The 21,448-nt window shown below is 36.6% G+C and overlaps 1 protein-coding gene across 2 annotated transcripts in view; it reads left to right on the top strand.

Annotated features, from left to right (window-relative positions):
• PLXDC1 (plexin domain containing 1) overlaps positions 1–21,448 on the top strand; it is a 149,831-nt gene that overhangs the window by 32,117 nt on the left and 96,266 nt on the right. For both annotated transcript variants that reach the window (XM_031966169.1, XM_031966170.1), the window contains exons 3-6: positions 1,257–1,400; positions 4,529–4,598; positions 7,057–7,179; positions 7,964–8,082. In XM_031966169.1, coding sequence (XP_031822029.1) covers positions 1,257–1,400; positions 4,529–4,598; positions 7,057–7,179; positions 7,964–8,082 — 456 coding nt within the window. The remainder of the gene's footprint in view (positions 1–1,256; positions 1,401–4,528; positions 4,599–7,056; positions 7,180–7,963; positions 8,083–21,448) is intronic.

Genomic DNA, 21,448 nt, shown 5'->3' with positions numbered 1-21,448 from the left:
ATGCTTTTTGACCAGGATTTTTAATTGAATCAAAGGCTCTGGCATCCCTGAAAGATAACTTATCTGGGGGGATATGCCTTCTCTAGGAGGGGCTGAGATTCCAAAAGGGATCACAGATCAAAAAGGAACACAATTTCAGAGTGATAATCTTAAAGGTAACATAGTTTCAGTAAAGGAACAGTTTCCCTCCCCCTTCATTTGGAGGGATGAGCTTATATACTTATTCAGTGTCCCTGAAGTCCTATCCCTCCCCTTTTGGAACTTTTGGGGCAATCTGTGTCTATACATGTTATCTTTCCCAATGGGACTTAAATTTTTTTAGGGTTCAGATTGTCTCATTTTCATTTTTGTGTCCCCAATACATAATATAGAACCTGACACATAGTTGGGATTTGATATATTCTTGCTGATTGATTGAATAAAGAGTTTATTAAGAAGAATCCAATTAGACTCTGCCATAGACAGGCCACATTTGAAGTATTGTGTTTTGCTTTGAATGTCACATTCTAGGAAGGAGAAGGGAAAGAGGAAGAGAGAAAGAGGAGGGATAAAGAAAGAGAAGGGAAGTGAGAGGGAGGGAGTAAAGAAGGAAGAAAAGGTAGGAAGGAAGATTAGAGGAAGGGAAGGAAGACATGAAGGAAGAAAGTAAGAAAGAAATAAAAGAAGGAAAGAGGCAGGAAAAAGAGAGATAAAGAAGGAAGAAGGAAGTGAAGAAGACAGGGAGGTGAGAAAAGAAGAAAGAAAGGAGAGAGGAAAGGAAGGAAGGGAGAGAGAGAGGGAGGGGAGGAAAGGAAAGGAGGCAGGAAGAGAAGAAAAGAAGGGAAGGAAGGAAGGAACAAAGGGAAGGAAAAAAAGATCTGAGAAGGCAATAAAGCATATAAGTTTATGTTTATCTCAGAAATCTCGAATGAGACATATCTTTTACCCTGTTGTTTGGGGATCACCTCTTATTGTTACTTGCTCCTCACTAACACCTGTGTTGCTTTTCTCTTGTTCTTAATTTCCTTAACCTAATGACCGTAGAATCAAAAATTTAAAACTGGAAGGAACCTTAGAAGTCATCTATTCCAAACTCCTCATTTTACATATGATTATTTGTAAATATATGAGCCTTAAAGGGCTTTAATGAAACCCTTTGTGACTTGCTTACAGTCATATAAGCTATAAATTGGCAAAAAAAAAAAGTACTGGAAACTTGGTTCTTTGATTGTAAATCCAGAATGCTTTTGTCCTGCTGTCTTTTGGATTGTTGACAGGAAGACAACCACAGCTACTACATTTCTCGAATGTATGGCCCCAGTGAGCCTCGGACTCGAGAGTTGTGGGTAGATGTGATGGAAGCCAACAGAAGTCAAGTCACAGTCCATGGTATTCTTTCCAATACCCACCGGCAAGCTTCGGTGAGTGCCTCTGAGGCATCTTCTTTTTTCCTAATTCTCACTCCTGCACTGGGGGCACATCAGAATAGTCTCTCCACCTTTCCTCCCCTCTTCTCTGATCCCCCTTCCTCAGGCCATAGGATTTAAAACCATAAAACAGAGGAGAGTACATTTAGAAAGATTCTTAGAGGTAACCTAGTCCAACCCTCTCATTTTATACCAGACCCCAAAAAAAGAATGAGTTGCCCCAAGGTCCTGTATTTAGAAATAAAATTAGGATTACTTCTGATTCCCAGTGCAATAGATCTGTACTAGCTAGGTGACACAGTAGAAAGAGTTTTAGATCTGAAATTAGGAAAACTCATCTTCCTGAGTTCAAAACCAGCCTCACACACTTTCTAGCTGTGTGACCCTAGGCAAGTCACTTAACCTTGTTTGCCTCAGTTTCCCAATCTGTAAAATCAGCTGGAGAAGGAAAAGGCAAAAGCACTCCTGTATCTTTGACAAGAAAACACCAAATAAGATCATGAAAAGGCAGACATAACTGAACAAAAACAACAATAATAGATCTAGACCTTCAGCAATTCCCAGACTGCAGCACATGCCACCTTCTATTCTTGGCTTTATCATAATTCAGACAACTATCTCTGTAGTCAAAACTCAAAATAATAGTAAATTACAGTCCCTAAAATTTTTACCTTAAATAGTAAAATTTCACTAGTCACAAATTAGGGTTTAAATATGTTTTATGATGTTTCTTTAACAGTTAACATTTCATTTATCCTCTACATATAAATTAAAACTACCTATGTTTTAGAGATTTCAACATACAGCAAATATCTGATAATTGACTCATTCTTAATATGCTAAAACTACATCTTTATGCCACCCTATGCAGTTTGATAAAAGTCAAGAATTTCAAATGAAAATTTGCTGCCAAACTTATCATTATCTGCTTTATAAAATATACTTTGTTAAATATTTAAGTTTACAAATATCTAATTCTTTTTATCACTTTCTTGCAAAAGTCCAATTCATACTCTAACAGCATCCAGATCAAAAGAAAAGTTGTTTTGTCTAATAGCAGTTCTATTATAGGATCTCTCAAATTTTACAATATAAGAAATTTTAGAAATATAATAACACCAAAAAATCATTTACTTAAAATATAAAACAAAACTTTAGGTGATCTCAATTGCATTTCCAAATTATCACATATAAGTATCATAATATCTTTGGCATTTTAAATCCATTTTAGAGTTATTCTGGAATGGAATAATTATATTCAATTAAAGAACTAATACTAATATATTACTTTTTTTAGTTATTACTATTATTAGTATCAATATTAATTAGTATTAGCTTAGCATATGCCAATCACTGTTAAACACTTTACAATCATTATATTATTTTGATACAAACAACAACTCTGGGAGGTGGGTGCCAGTATTATTTTTCATTTTACAAATCAGGAAATTGGGGCCAACAGAGATAAGATAATTTATAAGATAAAGATAAGATTTATAAGATAAAGAGATAAGATAAGGTTATAAAGCTAATGTCTTGGGGAGTCAGAAGGGAAGTGAGAGAAAGAGAAAAGAAAATTTGGATTTCAAAATCTTACAAAAATGAATGTTGAAAACTTTTTACATATAATTGGAAAAATAAAATACTATTGAATAAAAAAAAAAGATTACACATCTAATAAATTTCTGCCACCATAATGTAATTCAAATTTCCCTGAATTTTTCCACATATATAACCAGGCCTAGTTTATTGAACAACTTGTTTGAATAATACACATATTCAGTTTTATAATATAGTAATGAAATTGCCCAATTTCTTATCCTCTTCTGAACTTCTTTGTTTCCTTCCATGTGACTTTTAAAAGATGAAACCCATTTTTCAATCCCCAGTGGCTGAGCAGCATATAATTAATACTGATCATTATAATAACCAATATAATGGCCTTGGAGATGGGGGAGAAACAGGCAACACTATAATCTCTGTAACTGTGGGCAGGTTACTGAACCTCCATGAAACTCATGTTCCTCATCTGTAAAATGGAAATCATAAGGTCATAGCCTTGGAATTGGAAAAGGTCAAAGAAGCTCTTTAGTTTAATCCCCTTATTTTACTTTTGAGGAAACCAATGCACAAGGAAATTAAGTGACTTGACCAATGTGTCATAAAGGTAATATATCAATGATAGAATTTGATCCCAGATCCTCTGATTTTAGAGCTATACTTTCTTTTCTCCCAAGTATATTGCCTCCCAAGTATGTCACAGGGTTTCAGAGGAAATAAAGAAAATCCAAAGTAATAAAGAATAAAACTAAAACACTGTGCCAACTTTATTCTGTAAACATGATAGTGACAACAGGGCGTGACAAAGCACTTTCCTCATAACAACCTCACCTTCACCCCCTAATTCAGCTCAGTTGCACAGGCATTGTTATCCCCATTTTACAGACTGAAAAGGAAAAATGATAAAATGACTTAGCCAAGGTACCTAGCAAGTTAAGAAGCAACATTTGAGTACCTTGCTCAGGATTTAACAATTACTCAGTGGATCCTGTTTATCTTTCTTTACCACTGGGTAGTAGAGAGAACAGTGTTTCCATCAGCAAATTAGGGAGCTAAGATAGACTCTGGTAGTCTGATTCTTTTTGTACAGCAAAATAACGTTTTGGTCATGTATACTTATTGTGTATCTAATTTATATTTTAATATATTTAACATCTACTGGTCATCCTGCCATCTAGGGGAGGGGGTGAGGGGTAAGAGGTGAAACTTTGGAACAAGAGGTTTGGCAATTGTTAATGCTGTAAAGTTACCCATGCATATATCCTGTAAATAAAAGGCTATTAAATAAAAAAAAAAAAAAAAAAAAAAAAAAGATAGACTCTGGTGCTATTTGGTCTGTCACAGAGGGACAATAATGGCTTGAATATTCCTTCCTCTCCCCCGCCAATAGCCAGGCAACCCAAGGGTGTTCCTGCCCAACTCTTGAGAGGCTGGAGTCCCTGCCTCTGAAGGTTAGATGGGATTTGGAGCAGTTGGAATCTTTTGATCTTTTTCTTTGTTCAGAGTATCCATGCTGGTTTTCTCTCTGTGTTTTTCTCTCCCCCATCCCCCATCCCCCACAGAGAGTGGTCCTGTCCTTTGATTTCCCATTCTATGGCCATCATCTGCGACAGATCACCATAGCAACCGGAGGTAAGGCTGTGACTGGGAGCAGCCAGGAGATGGGTGGACTATGGGGACTGGGGTTCTTTAACCTATCCCTAGGGACTTCCCCTGAAGAGGCACTATAATAGGTCTTGAGAGGAGGGGAGGGTGCAAGCTTGGTTCCTTTAGTGACTTGATTCTCCATAGAGAATGAGGGACAGAAAGAAAAGGAATGAGAGAGGGAGGGAGGGATAAAGAGAGGGAGGTGGATTCTCAGAGTAGCACTCTGATGTTCAGAGTTTTGAGAAAGAGTTGCTTTTTGCATGTTTCTCTGTTTGGATATTAGTGTTCATGTCTTGCTATATTTTTTGTTTTGTTGTTCAGTTCTATCTAACTCTTTGTGACCCCCATGTACCGTAGCACACTAAGTCTTTCTATTCTCCAGTACCACTTGAAGTCTGAACAAGTTCATGTTTATAGTTTCCATGACAATATTTATCCATCTCCTTTTCTGCCATCCCTTTTTCCTTTTGCTTTCAAACCAATCAACCAACATCAGGGTCTTTTCTAGTGAATCCCGTCCTCTCATTATGTGGCCCAAGTATTTAAGTTTCAGCTTCAGTATTTGACCTTCCAGTGTATAGCTTAATTATTTTCTTTTAAGTACAGACTGATTGGATCTCTTTGCAGTTCATACATATATGTGTATACATATGGTGGGAAGTGTTGAGAGGATGGGAATGAGGAGAGAGGGAACATGTATAATCTACGGAGCAGTTTATTTCTCTGGAACCTTGACTCTTGAACTTCTGCCCTCTATTGTGTTAGAAATGGGATTAAAAATAAGAAACCCACATTCTGCTTTTTTCCCTGGAGTCTTCCCCACATATCATCTGAGTGGAGGGAATAGAATCTTACCTGTGCCCTATGCTCCATTCCAGTTCTGTCAGGAATAGAAAGTTGGGATTTACTCAGAGACAGACTCTTAGAGATCCTTTTCTTCCTTCCCTCCCTCCCTCCCTCCCTTCCTTCCTTCCTTCCTTCCTTCCTTCCTTCCTTCTTTCCTTCCTTCTTTCCTTCCTTCCTCCCTCCCTCCTTCTTTTTCTTTCTTGCATGAAAATTTACCTTCTTTCTTTTTCATCTCCTTTTCCCTATTGAAAAAGAAAAAAGAAAACCATTATACCAAATATGCATAGACGAGCAAAATAAATTCCCCCAATGATCATGTAAAAAAATATGTTTTAATCTGCCTTCAGAGACCTTTTTTTTTCTATAAGATCCAGATTCAGGGCAGGAGGCCACCTTGTAAGCATTTTTCTGACCATATAACAAGGCAACTCTAGAAGCCACCCTACCTCCAATTATAGGCTTTGGACCAGCAGAGATGGGGCTACATATGACTTACATATCTAGGAGGAGGAAAGTAGGAAAGTAATACTAACAGCTATAACACAAATAAGTAGTTACCTAAAGAAAAAAAAAAAAGAGTGGTTATGGCTACTAAAAAGTCAGGTGAATTGCAATGAGTCAAGTCTGTCTCTTGGAAAGCCCCCCTCATCTCTGCCCCTTGACTTCCTTGGCTTCTTTTGAGTCCCATCTTAAAGCCCACCTGGGCAGGTAGCCAGGTGATGCCATAGTGCACAAGCACCAGGTCTGAGATCAATTAGACTCATCTTCCTGAATTCAAATCTGACCTAATATAGGTCAGTTGTATGTAAATAGGTACTAGTTGTATGATCCTGGAAAAGTCACTTGACCCAATTTGCCTCAGTTTCCTCATCTGTAAAATGAACTGGAAAAGGAAATGACAAATCACTTCAGTATCTTTACAAAGAAAATCCCGAATAGAATTACAAAGAGTGACACACAACTAAAACTACTGAACAGTAAATCCAACCTTCATATTGGAAGCCTTTATCAATTTCTTAATTCTATCACCTTCCCCCTGTTGATTATTTCTTATTTATCCTGTATTATAAGTTGTTTGTATGCAGTTGTTTATTTGCACTTTATCTCTACCAGTTGACAGTTATTCTGTGAGGAGTATTTCTTTGTATTCTCAGTGTTTGGCACAGTGTTTGACACAAAGCAGAGGCTTAATAAATGTTTTGGGTTTTTTTTTGTTTTTGTTTTTGTTTTTTACCAAAAAGTGCACTATTTCCCATGATACAAATACAAATTGTTTTATGTTGTTAACTCCATAATCAAAGCAAATTAGGGATTTATTTCAAAATTACAAAATAATATTTCTCCCAATAGCCAGTTCTGGTTGATTTATTTGTGCTTGGCACATAGTACAGGCTTAATAAATGTTTTGTTTTGTTTTTATCAAAAAGTACACTGAGTATTTTCCATGATACAATTACAAATTGTTTTTTCTTGGTAACTTCATAATCAAACCAAATTATGGATTTATTTCGAAATTACAAAATAATATTTCTCACAATAGCCAGCTCTGGTTGATCTATTTCTGACTCCTCTTTCTCCTTTCCTTTCCCTCCCATAGGCTTCATCTTCATGGGGGATGTCATCCATCGGATGCTCACAGCCACCCAATATGTGGCACCTCTGATGGCCAACTTCAACCCTGGATACTCTCCAAACTCCACAGTCACATACTTTGACAATGGTGAGACATGCAAATTCCCTACTTGGCCTCCCCAGTTGCCTAGATTTTCCCTGAAAATTATAAAGCATTTCAAGGTGGGGAGCACTGTGGGACCCATCACCATTCCCTACTCCTTTTCAAGCTATCTCATCCATCCCTTTGCCTCTATTCCCACAACTACAGAGAATTATTTTCTTCCCCAGAATATTTCCTGGGCATCTTTCCAAGGAGAATAAAGTTTTTTTTTTTCTTTTCATGTCAGTGGGTGGGAATAGGTGTGAAAAAAAAAGACATGGCAGGATGTGCTGGTAAATGTTTAATACCAGTTCTATATATGACACACTTTTAAGTTTAATCTGATTTAACATTGTCTCCATCACTTTCTTAAAAATGTATAATCAACAAAATCATCAATGAGGCCTTGATTTATAGCATTTGTCAATTTCCAAGGTACAAATGGAAAATTTAACAATAGATTCTCACAAGGTCAGCTTAGTACCAATATATTCCTAACTCACTCCTTGGGGACCCAATTTGCAGCCAGCAGTGTGGTATAATTTTTTAAAAAGTGTCAGATTTGGTATCTGAAACCAGGATTTAATCATAGCTTTGCCACTTTTCATCTGTGTAATCTCAGGCAAATATCTTAGTCTGTTTCTTCATCTGTTACAAAGAGGGTCCATTGGCTCTGAAATCTGTGTCCTCAGTATACGTTGGCCATACCCTCTACAGGATCCCTCTCTCAGCCTCCCCACCCCCATCTGTCCTTCCCTTTTCAGCTGGGGTGTCTGCTCCTCTCCCTCAGGGACAGTTTTTGTGGTCCAGTGGGATCACGTCTACCTCCAGGGCCATGAAAATACAGGGAGCTTCACCTTCCAGGCAGCTCTGCACATCGACGGCAGGATTGTCTTTGGCTACAAGGAGGTAAGTAAAGGGATTGACAGGCTGCCCGTCTGAGAAGCAATAGAGTGTAATAGAACACTGGACCTGGAGTTAAGAGAGAGATGGGTTCAAATGCCGTCTCTTGACTCTTACTGGATATGTGTCAATAGGCAACTTTAAGCCACAGTATCCTCTTTTATAAAATGGGAATAAGAATCAACAATAATAATAATACACATAATATCTTCTTCTTTCAACACAATCTCCAGTGTGCTTCATGAGGAAATAGAAATGGCACTAAAGAAAATAAAATTGAGAAGAATAGCTGGGCCAGATCAAATATACACAGAGATCTAGGTGGGAGATGATATAATTTTAAAATCATTGAAACATCTTCTCAGATATATTAATGATGCTGAATAATTAGGGAAATAATGGGTGTTAATACTGCCCCCATAGGATATGAAAGAGGTATCAATAACAACTGACCCATTTCATCTCTGTAGAATCCTTTTTGTGAATAAAAGCAAAAGAAAATAAAGGGAAAATTATACTTCAATTTATGCTCAGATTTCATCAGTTTTTCTATGGAGGGAGACAGTATTTTTCCTCATAAATCCTTTGGATTCATCTTGGATCATTTTATTGATCAAATATTCAAGTCTTTCACAGTTGATCATTACAAAATTGCTTTTACTGTACACATGATCTATCAGGTCTTTTCACTTCACTTTGCATCAGTTTATGTAGATCTGATCATGTTTTTCTGAAGCTAACTCACTCATCATTTCTTGTAGCACAATAGTACTCCACCACAATCACATATTACCACTTATTCAGCACTTCCCCATTCCATGAGTTTCCCCTCAACTTCCTTTTTTTTTGTCACCGCAAAAAGCTGCTGTCAATATTTTTGTATGTATGATTCCTTTTGGTTTATCTTTGATTTCTTTGGGATACAGCTCTAGTAGGGGTATTGCTGAATCAAAGGGTATGTACAGTTTTATAGCCATCTAATTCCAAATTGTTCTCCAGAATGTATCAATTTTTGGTTTTGCTTTGTCTGAGATCATAGCTGCTACCCCTGCTTTTCTTGCTTTTTTTTTTCTTTTTTACTTTAGCTGAAGCATATTAGATTCTGTTCTAGTTCTTTATTTTTATCTCTGTGTATCTTTCTGCTTCATGTGTCTCCTGTAAACAACATAGTGTTGGATTCTGTTTTTTAATCCATTCTGTTATCCACTTCCGTTTTATGAGTTAGCTCATCCCATTCACATCCCCAGGTGTGATGACTGTGTATTTACCTCCATTTCATTTTCTTCTATTTCTTCTTCTTCTTCTTTCTCTTTTCATCCTGTTCCTTCTCAAAAGTCTGTTTTGCTTTTGACCACTGCCTCTGTGGGGACATTAAATGGGGATTCATTTTTGTCATCTACCTAATCCCTCAGCTGAAGACCATGAACTTCTGAAATTCTAATCTACCATATTAACAAATCTAGCATTGAAACACTAAAATATTTCATTATAATTAGAAGAAATTTTTAAAGAAGCAAATATGATTCAAGTAACAAAGACAGTATCACTGACATTCATCAGCAAGTATTTTAATCTTAGCCTTTTCCCCCTGAGTAGTTTGGTAAACATGATCCTCTAAATTCATTACTCTCCTAGTGAAAGCAATTATGAAGAATGAAGAATAGGGACAGAATTTACCTTGCAGCCTCTGAATTTTCACCAAGATTGTCAGCTAGTGTCTGTTACTGTACTTCCACCCCGATGTCTGTGAAGCTTTAGGGACCTTATGGCAGTCCTGGGTTCTTAATACTATCACTGTGGTCTTGGGTCTTTTCCCCTGGTTTAAATTTTCATTTAAAGCCTATCCTCTTAAGGTTAGAGAAAAATTAAATAATTAGGGGCACAAGTAGAAATCAATATATAAAAAAGAGGAAGTCGGGGAGGGAGTAGTTTAAGCCTAAGTCTCATTCTCATCTCCGGTGGTCAAAAGAGGATCCACACACAGAGTTGGTTATGAAAAAAACATTTCACTCAACAGGGAAATAGAAGAGAAAGAGGAATAAGGAGAAGGAAAAATTAGAGAGAGAGCAAATTAAGAGTTTAATCTTGAGGAACTAAATTCTGAGAATGTACAGAAATATTTATAGTAGCTCTTTTTGCATTGGCAAAGAATTGGAACCTGAGGAGATGGCCAGAAGTTGAGAAATGGCTGAACAAGTTATGGCATAAAATGTGGTAAAATTCTGTTGTGCTGTAAATTATTTAGGTTTCAGAAAAACCTGGGAGCTGATACAGAGTGAAAAGAGCAGTACCAGTAAAATAATATATACACAGACAACAATAGTATAAAGAAAAATAACTGTGAAAGACTTAGGAATTTTGCTCAGTATAATTACCAACCCTGTTTCTAGGGAATTAATAACCTAACAGAGAGATGAAAGATAACAAAATGCAGAATGAACATATTTTTTTGGACGTGGCCAATGCAGAAATTTGTCTTGCTTGACTATACACCCTTATAACAAGAGTTTGGTTGTTGTTTTTTCCTTTATCAATTGGTAGGAGGGGATAAAATGTGAATTTTTGCTAATTGATCAAAAAATAAATAAAAATTTAAACTCACTAATTTTTTTAGAAGTTCTTTTCTCTCATCTGAATAATTCTTGCCACTATTACCCTAATTCCTAGCTGTGTACATTGCCTCGTGGGACATGGAGTCCTGAACATTTCTCCAAGTGATTATGCTCAGCCATTCTGGGGAATATATTATTATTCAGTTGTACTTGTATATAATTTCTTCTTATTTAAAAAATTAAAGTTTCTGCAGATTATACTGAATACAAGTTCTAGTTACATTACATGAAATGAAATAACATCTATATTAAAATTACACACTATAGACCAAAGAGATCACATGCAATACATAAAACATTATAATATCAGGACTGCATATCAGACAAAATACATAGGTTGGATGCAGGTCCATGGTACATAGTTTTGTATTAGCCAGGTTGGATATGGTAATTACAAACAGGATCCCATTTCCAACAAATATAGAGAAGAGGGAGAATCCTGTACTGAGTGTGTAGTAGTTTCAGTGCTGCTATAGCCAAGTATCTGCTATCTATGCTTAAAATGAATGCTGATTTCCATTCTAGAAGAGAAAGTAAAAAGGCTTGAGAAATAGCTCTGTTCTCCAGGTTATTCCCCAAAATAGAAAAATCAAAAAATTACAGAAGAAAGGCTTCGATGTGAGAGAAAAAAAAAGGAGAAAAGATCTTTAAAGTTACAGGGGAGCCCTGCTATGTGTTAGAGGAGATTGGAGGAGGGAATGCCATTAACTAAAAAGAAAAGGGAGCTAATACCTGGAGCTAAGAAATAAAGCTGAGGCTCTGCCTAAAAAAGTAAAAAGCTGTAAAAAGAAAGCAACTACTTCAAAAAACAGTGCAGATGCATAAGTGATCTCAGGTGAGCAATCACTCATAGGGTTCAGAGGAAGGAAACAAGTAGTAATGATTAGTAAATTCTTGCTGAAGGGTACCTAATTGATTATTTGTTAACTTAATAACAATAGGTCTTCTGCCTAGGGCAAGTGTCCAAGTCATAACAGAGAACCTAATTTGTTAAACCTGGTGATTATTACTCATTTCTAATAATTCAAATGGGCACAAATTATAAAGCCAAAAGGTAGCTTAGATAGCAATGATTACAATTACAGATTCTAGTGGAGGAACCTAACGACCTTCACAGGTCTTTATTATCAGTGCTGCCCACTTAAGTCAAAGAGTTTAAAAAAGACATTCAGATTTGGGGATGAATTTTAAATTAATTAAGAAGATAATGTCTGAGAATGGGTTTTGGATTTTTGAACTATGGCTTATAATTAAGGAATGACAGGCTGTTGGTTAGGTATGAAAAATATATCTTTCTGGAAAGACTGGGAAGAATAGATTTGTCTCTTTTCTTGCAAGTTTAATCAAAAGGACTTTACACTGAAAAGTAAAGATGATGGAAAAAAGTAGTTATGTATATCCACCATCTAGATACTATAGAGAAACTGCTATGTAAAAAGAAGAATGGCAGTGGAGATACCTAGGAATTCATAGGAGACTAAATCAAGTAAAGGAGCCAGTAATAAGAAGCAAAGATCTCAGATGCCTGTACACAGATGTACCAAATACAGTTTTTACATTTTGTTGACAAGAAGAATTAAGGATTTGTATGTATATCTTGTTAGCAAGATGAGCTGGGGACTTCAAGATAAGGAGACAAACTTGAAATCATAGATTTCAGAGACTTGGTGGGATGAGATCCGTTACTGGAATATGACTCTGGAATGGCATCCATATTTAGAACAAAACAAAAACAAGCTAGATAAAATGAGTAAGTTGAATAATATTATATAGTAACCCTGTGGGCTACTTCCCCATCTCTTGGTTGTAGGTTGGGCACCTAGAGAGTGCTACTATCTCAAGTTCTAGTAGTGTCTTGTGGGTATTAAGCCTCTAAAAATATAGCCCATGAGTCCCCACAAGTGTCCTCGTTAACAATCAGCTGATAAGACACAATTAACTCTTAGCAAAGGCTTTTACTAAAATTGCATGGCAAAAAATTGTAGCTATATAATACTCCCCTTCCCAGTTACCTGGGATACATTCTCCCACACCTATATGTGCCATCTTTGAGAAAGAATGGTCATAAGCTTAAAGTATAATAATAATGAAGTGTAATGTAGTAAACATGTATTGCAGAAACTCTGATTCTAGAACTTTGCTCTAGTCCATCTGAGTGGCTGATAAATCTTTGACTGGAATTTCCATATTGAAGAAGGTCCAGCCATACTGCTTATTTTCTACTATTAATTCATCTTTAGGCTTATCCTACCTCCATGATGGTTGCCTATCTCCTTTTCTGCCTTTATTAATCACTTGTTAAGGAACAGAAGACATATCAAATTATATGATAAGCCAAAAAATTGAACATTTGGCTTAACAATCTGGATGACAGGATTTAAAAATATTTTAACAGGATAGAACATTGGACCAATTGAGTAAAATGAAACTTAATGGGGATAAACTTCCACATGAGTTCAAGAAATCAATTTCCAAAATATTTAACGAGAAAAACATTGCTAGATAGCAGTTCATGTGACAAAAGATCTAGGGGTTTAGTGGATTTTCAGCTCAATATAAGGCAATAGCCAAGAAAGTGAATGTGATCTTATGTTGCATTAAAAGAGGCTTATTGTCCTGAAAGAGGGAGGTAATAATTTTAAGATCAAGATTTAGAATTGGAAGAGACCTCTGAGATTATTTAGTTCAACTCCTCCATTTTATAATTGAGAAAATAAAAGCCCGGAGAGATTTAAATGACTTAACCAAGATCACCCAGGTAATAAACTTACTATCCACATACCACTTCTGTAGTATTGTCTTCAAATCAAGGAATCATATTTTTGTAAGAATATAGGAAGACAACCATGATAGAAGTCCATAAATTCATTCACGTGAAGACTGGTTGAAGAAATTGGCTATGTTTAGCCTTAAGAAGAAAAGACTTTTGGAGGAGGAAGGAAGGAATAAAAGTGTATTTTAGATATTTAAATGGTTTTCATGTGAAGGAAGGCCATAAGATCAGAAATTTACATCCAGAAAAGACTCCAGAGGTCATCTGATATAAGCCCTTCATTTTACAGATGAAGAAACTGAAGTCATAGAACTTAAGTGATTTGCTTCTTTTAATGCAACAAAGGCCCACATTCATTTTCTTTACGTCATATCACACTATTGACTTATATCAAGCTGACAATCCATTAAATCCTATATCTTTTGCACATGAAGTACTATCTAGCAATAATTTCTTCTCTAATTACTTTGGAAGTTGATTCCTTGAACCCATGTGGAAGTCTTTACATTTATTCCTATTAAATTTCATTTTATTGGTCCAATTGTTGGTCCAATGTTTTACCCTGTCAAGATGTTTTTGAGTCCTATCATCCAGACTGATCTGGATTTTTGTAATTCTCCAATTTTTGTATTAGTTTATTAACTTGATAATCAAGATATCTGTTCCTTAATCCAGGTGGTTAATAAAGCTAGAGAAAGAGATAGGCAGTCATTGTGGAAATGGGACAGAATTGAGATTTGAACTTAGGTCCACTAATTCTAAAGCTCTTTCAACCATAAAGGGCTATCTCCCATATGGGATTAACCTTGTTTTGTTTCATCCCAGATAGAAATAGGAACAACGGGGAAGAGTTTCAAAAAGGTAAATTTAGGCTTGAAATACATACTAATATAATAACAACAGACATTTATTTGAAACCTCAAAGTTTGCAAAAAGTTTTTTGCATATAATCATATTTAGGCCCCACAGCAACCCTATGAGGTTAGTACCACTGAAGAAACAGACCCAAAGTTTAAGTGATTTGCTCATAGTCACACAGCTAGGGTCAGAGGTGGGATGCAAAGCCAGTTCTTCCTGACTCTATATCTGTTTTCTATTCACCATAACACACTAGAAAATCTTCCTAACAATTAAAGCTCTCCTAAAGTGGAGTGAGCTGCCTCAGGAAGTATTGAGTTTCTTCAGCAAAAGATAGATGACCAGCTGCATCAGAGATCCTTGTTGGGTATGAACTAGATCCTGAGATCTTTTCCTCAAAGGCATCAGAGATCCTTTCTAACCTTGAGAACCTGTAAGACTCAACACACAGATCATATGCAAATACATATACATAACATCACATACCAGGTTGCAAACTCTGGACTAAATATCACTATATAGTGCATGGGTAGGCACATTTGTTATAAGGAAAAGACCAAAGAACCAAGAAACTGCCTTTGCGGAGAATATGGTGCCCAAGGGCAACAGCAGTTAAGAATATAAATTAATTTGTAAAAACTTATGCAAGATGATGGAAAATTACAAACCATATAAAAGTAATGAGAAGTAGTAGAAGAAGAAGTAGATTTAAAGGAAGTTTGGTGAGATACTCAGTTAACCAAAATCAATCCCCAAAGTATTTAGTGATGAAACTGGAAGGACAACAGACAAACATTAGAAAATATCAGCAAAAATTTTATTTTTTTAAAAGTAGCTCAGATTTGCATCTTAGTGATGATTTTCAAAAATTCTATTTTATTATATTTTTAGAATAGATTTTTTATTTTACTTTTCTCTCTTTTATTTTATTTTTTTTTTATTTTAAAAAAATAAAATAAGAGAAAAAAAGAAAACCAGAAAGGAATACAAAATAAAAAAGAACATTGTCATGTGCCCAGCAGAACATCAGGGAGGATTCAAAATATATAATACCAAATTACCAGTTCAAGAAAATATATATATATATATTAATAGAAGAAATTATATTCATGAGTATCCATTTTTACTTTCTTGTAAATCATTCTTTTGTTCTCTGATGCACAACTTTTTTACTTTATTTTTCCCCTTTTCATCTCTGCCACCACTCTCAAGCAGTCTGTAGTTAAAAAAGGATATATTTATGTATACATATGCAGATATATACATACACCCACCCACACACACATCTTTCCTATCCCTGTTGACTCTTTGCATAATTCTGTTCCTTTACTTGCCCTGCTATTAACCTCCCCACCCCACCCTCAACGGATTCCTTCTTTGTCTTCTTCCAATACTCTTTTCAGCAAAGATTTTATTAAAAAAAACAAAAAAACAAAACAAAAAAAAAACCTCTTTTTACCATCAAACAGTGAAGTCACCACATTTGTTCTGTTCCAGCACAGTCCTGATTATGCAGCCTGAGGGAACAGAAATGGCACTGAAAGAAAGACAGAAAAATAGCCAGGACCTTCCCAAACTGAAACATTCCTTCTTGGCCATCACTTCTCTATTGTATTGCCTCCCCCTATTTGAATGTAAGCTTCTGGAAGGCAGGGACTGTCTCATTTTTATAATTGTAGCCCCAGCATTTAGTAGATTGCTTGTCACATAATAAGCATTTTAATTCATTCTTTCTACAAAAAAGAAGTTTGGGCTGAAGGGGACACAATTTTGACAGCACCAAGGAATAAATCCTTTAGTTATTTGAAAAGGAAAGGGCACTTTCATCCTCCACATACATTATGCCAGATTGATATTCCTGAAGCACAAAGCTAATCATTTCACTTCCCTATTTGAGAAACTCCAGTGGTTCCTAATTGTTTCTAGAATCCAATCCTCTGCTTGGCTTTTGAAACCTTGGATAACCTTTCTAACTTACCTTTCCAAGAAAATTGAAATGTAATTTGAAAAAAACTGAAAAATAAAATTTCAAAAGAAAAAAAAGAGAATGGTAACATTACTCTCCTTCACATACTCTGTGGTCCAGCCTTTTTGCTATTCCTATAGCACAGTTCTCACATATTCTCATTCAGGAAGCTTCAGCAGCTTCCTGTTAATCCTAGGATCAAATATTGTTTCAGCTTTTTTTTTTTTTTTTGCATCTTTTTTTTAATTTTTAATTTTTTGTGTGTAAGTTGTATAATGAACATAATGACATTATAATAAACTATGTATTTAGAAGCTCCCATCTCCTGTCACCCTGTCTTTGAACAAGCTATCCCCTTGTGTCTGTAATGCCCTGCCTCCTCCTCTTCACTGCTAAAAAACCCTAGCTTCCTTCAAAGTTCAGCTCAAATTCACCTCCTATATGAAGCTACTACTAGCTATTAATGCCCCCCATTGCTTTGAATTTATTTTATATATCCTTGTCCAGTACTGAGAAACCACATTGTACCCACAAGGGCTGCAGTTCCACAGCTATTCTATACCTAGACATTTGGTTACTGGACTGAGTTCAATACTAATGAAGCCTGACTTTTAATTAAAGGAATTAGGTTGTCTATTCTAAAATTTATTTTTCTGCTAATAAACCCTTTCATTTAGGGACAATAGTATGTATAGTAAAGTTATGGCTTTCAAACCTAAGAGATTCCCCAAAGGTGGAGAAGGGGGAATTAAAAGAAGTACTCAAAACATACTATTTATCAATTCTAAAACAAGAAATTTATTTCTACACAGAAAGATCTGCTAATCGTGGAAAAATTACAGTGCACATTAATAAAATTACCCAGATTCAGTAACCATGGTAACGATAGATTGGGTGGATAATGTTTAAACATCTTAGAATATAAAACAGTTTGTAGCACTGCTAATTAGCCATTTTACATTTCATCTGGGTTAGGTACTGTTCAACTACATAACTAAATTCTATCTTCTTTCCTTCTCCAACCTCTCTGATAACAGGATTTTAGCACAGATTTTTATAACAAATTTGTTTGCCATTAGGGACAGGGAAACTAACATATTTCTCTTCTCACTGCCAAAGCCACTGCCACTTCAGGAACATTTTGAAGGTCTCTCAGGAACCTTTAGAATTTATAAAGTTATTTACCAGTAAGAAGACATCTATGGCATTTGCTTAAGATCTGGAACAAATAATTCAAAGGTAAAGGGAGCCAATGACTCTTGACACAAACCCATCTAGTTGAATCCATATTCTACCTTCCCTCTCTCCCACTGATCAGAGAAACAGGATGCTACTATGGCCGAAAGAGCACTGGCTGGAAACTCTCTTTGAATAGATCTGGCATCAGGCTTCCTTGCTGCTTTCATAATAACACCTAATGCTGCGGGGGAACCTAAACCCCACTTTGACTGAGGTGCTCAGCATTGTGGGTGACCAGGGAAGTAAAAGGGAAGTATTCAGGGAGAAGATAATTTGCCTTCAAGGCTCTTCAGGAATGGGCCCCCGAGAGCACAAGAGTACCAGATCAGATCCGTCTGACCTCGATGGAGAAGGCTGGGTCAAGCCAGCTGGGAGCTGGGCCAGGGGGCAGAGGCAAAGAAGTTTGGGCTGCACTAGTGCCCTGGAATCCTTAGCAGATTTAGAACGTCAGAGAACCCGAAGAAGGGTCCCCAGCATGGTGGGTGGACTCCTTCTGGAGGATTCCTAGGAGGGCATGAATTAGGGTCAAACAGGATGAGAGGGGCAGGTAAAGGTATTGATCTGCTGGGATGGGATGGGATGTCCGTATCAATGGGATCACACGTCCACTGTAGCCTCACGGGGTTGTTATAAGATCCAAGGAATTAGAACTTGAGTTAGGGTTAATATATGTAACAAGAAGATTTGAAGACAAAAAATTATAGAAATGTCAGCTATAATACTATTATATGACCTTATGATATGATATATATTAAAATATTATTATATATAATTAATATCATCAATGAAGCAACTGAACTGAGGTGAGGATGAGGGGGGCAGGGATGGGTAGGAAATAGAGACGACACATATAACTTCCAATTACCCACACACGTGGAGGAAAACCCCGGCATGATTAATCTAAGAACGCAGTCTAATTTAGCTCTGGAATTCATTCAATGCTTTTTGAGAGAAGGGTGTAACTTTATCTTCCAAATTACTTTTGGCACAGGATGACATGGAAAGAGTCGTGCATTCTGTAGGCACATAACAGCTGGCCTCTAAACTGTGTTGTTTGGCAGAAAGGATGAAAGATTCATCATAGACAGTTCACAAAACAGATAAGCGAGAATTGACATACAATTGGTATAACTTGTCAGGCAGTGAAATCTAAACAACATGATAATTCCAATTTATAAAGTGCTTTAAAGTTTAAAAAAATCGACTCCTCCTAATCCTGAAGGATAAATAATGCAAGCCAATGATATCCCCCTTTTACAGATGAGGAAACTGAGAGGCTAAATGAACATGTTATGATTGTTGTTGTTCAATCACATTCCACTCTTTATGATGCTATCTGGGGTTTTCTTGGCAAAGGTACTTGAGCTCATTTTACAGATGAGAAAACTGAGCAAACAGGGGTAAGTGACTTGCCCAGGGTCATATAGCCAGTAAGTGTCCGAGGCTGGATTTGAACTCAGGACTCAGAACTCTATCCACCTGGCTGCCTCAATGCTCACACAGTGGTTAAGAGCCTGAAAGCAGAATTCAAACTTAGTTCTGCAAATGTCAAGTCCACCATATTAGCCATTACGAGGTATTCCCTGCCAAAGACTAAAACACCATACATTGTATGATAACAATGGCACTGGTTTAAAAGTAAAGAGACCCACTGTCATAATCCTGTCACAGACTACTTTAGGCAAGTCCCTGGGTCTCAGTTTCTTCAAACCTAAAATATAGGAATTTGACTAGGTCTACTCCAAGGTTCTTCCCAGCTCTGATAGTCTCCAATCTTCTGCAATTCTTTAGCTGGGGAAGCCAAGGAAATATAATCAACTAATAGCATTTGATCAGTCCCTAGAAAATTTGTTGAACTTGCTGAACCCTGCTGGGGACACTGAAGTGTAACATAAGACAAGGCTTCTGCTTTCAAACTTATACATGCACATACCCTCATGTGCAAATTAATTCCAACAAATTAAATGCAAAAATAATTTGGGATAAAGGCAGCTAGGCGGATAGAGTACTAGCCCTGGAGACAGGATGATTTTAGTTAAAATATAGCCTCATACATTTACTAGCTATGTGACTCTGGGCAAGTCACTTAACCCCGCTTGCCTCCCCCCCAAAAATATTATTTTGGAGGTCTGAGGTGATTCAGAGTAAAGAAGTGATCAATGTAATGGAGTTAATCAGGGAGGGCTTTCTGGAAGAAGAAATTGTTAAACAGGACTATTTTGGGAAGTCATAAGATCATAAGATCAAAGGAAACTGAACTCAGTTACCTCAATTATAAAAGAAAGAGATGAGATTAGATGATTGTTGCTAAGAGACTTTTCAGTTTTGAGACTAAGGGAAAGAGGAGATTCTTTGCCTCAATGGGTGCTGCCCCAGTCAAATTGAGACCTGTTGAAAACCTTAGCTTAAAAAAAGACCAAAGTCTCCCATGGGATCTAGGGCCATCTGTAGTCATCCTGAGCTATATCTTCCCACTAGACTCAGAGGGCTCTGGAGGAGAAAGTGAGGAAGGTGACCTTGTACAGCCCTCCCGCAGTTAAATCCAATTCACTTGCATGCCATAACATCATCTCCCTCATGTCATAGTCCTCTTGAAGGACAAACAATAACTGAGATAGTAATATGAATAATAGAATCAAAACTTTAATAATAATAATAATGTTGGCTGGTATTTATGTAGTGCTTGAGGTTTACAAAGGGCTTTAAATGTACTCTCTCATTTGATCCTCACAACAACCCCTATGAGATAGGTATTCTTGTAATCTCTATTTTACAGTTATGGAAACTAGGCTGAAGGAGGTTTGCCCAGGTCACACAGCTAATAAGTGTCAAAGTTAGGACTTGAACTTGAGTCTTTCTGGCTCTAAGTCAACCATCTTTGCCTTGAATCATATAGTGAACACAACTGATGATAGATACTGAAAGGTTAGAAAATCAGGGTGAAACTAAGGAGATGAAATTTAATTGGGGGTCACTCTAAAGTCTTACACTTGGGTTAAAGAAATCAACATCAGAAGAACAAGTTGCAAGAAATATGGCTAAAAAAAATCTCTGAAAAAGATCTGGGAATTTTTCTGTAATGCAAATTCAATATGAGTTCACAGTGTATTATGGCAGTCCCCAACGCTAATGCAAAGTAGGATTGTAAATAAGAGAGGTCTCACTCCCAAAATAGGCAGGTGATGCTCCCTCTCAGTCTTGCCCTACTCAGATTTTATGTGAATAAGTTAACTTCTGGACATCCCATTAAAATATTAATAAGTATGTAAGTCTCCAGAAAGGGATAAACTGAATGATAAAATGGCCTTGAGTCCAGGCTATTTGACAATTGGTTGAAAAAATTGGGGATGGTTAACCTGGAGAAAGAAGAAGGCAACCTGCAGTTGCCTTCTAATATTTTTGAGACTAGATAGAAGAAGAACTAGACTGTTTTCCTTGACTCTGAAGGCAGAAGCAGGATCAATAGGTCAAAGACTCAGAGTCAAATTTCAGCTTAATATAAGGAAAATTTCCCCAAAGTCCCAAAGATGAATGGTCTGCCTTGGGAGGCAGTGGGATCCTTCTCACTGGAGGTCTTTGAGTCAAGCTTGGTTTATTAAATATATATAATGGGAACTCTTTGTCAAGTTTGGGTTGGATTGAATGATTGCTCAAATCCCCTTTAACTCAAAAATTAGGTTATTCTGTGAGTTCTCCAAAGCTAGAGATCTTTCAGCATGTGCAAAATAAACATGCTCTTGGTATGACAAATGGAGAGGTTTCAGGGCTGAGCAAAGACATAAAAGGGGGTCCAGTATGGTGGATGATGAACAAATTGATCAAAGTAAGAGTCATGAGTTGAGGGGTGAAAGAATGAGCTAGTTTTGGAGTAATTCTTGAAGGTTAAGATGAGGAATTTAGATTTGATCCACCAGACACTAAGGG

This window comes from Sarcophilus harrisii, chromosome 4 (assembly GCF_902635505.1).
Source record: "Sarcophilus harrisii chromosome 4, mSarHar1.11, whole genome shotgun sequence".
Classification (NCBI taxonomy): Eukaryota; Metazoa; Chordata; class Mammalia; order Dasyuromorphia; family Dasyuridae; genus Sarcophilus; species Sarcophilus harrisii.
Note: the sequence above shows the minus strand (reverse complement) of the source record. Positions and strands in the feature narration are given on the sequence as shown.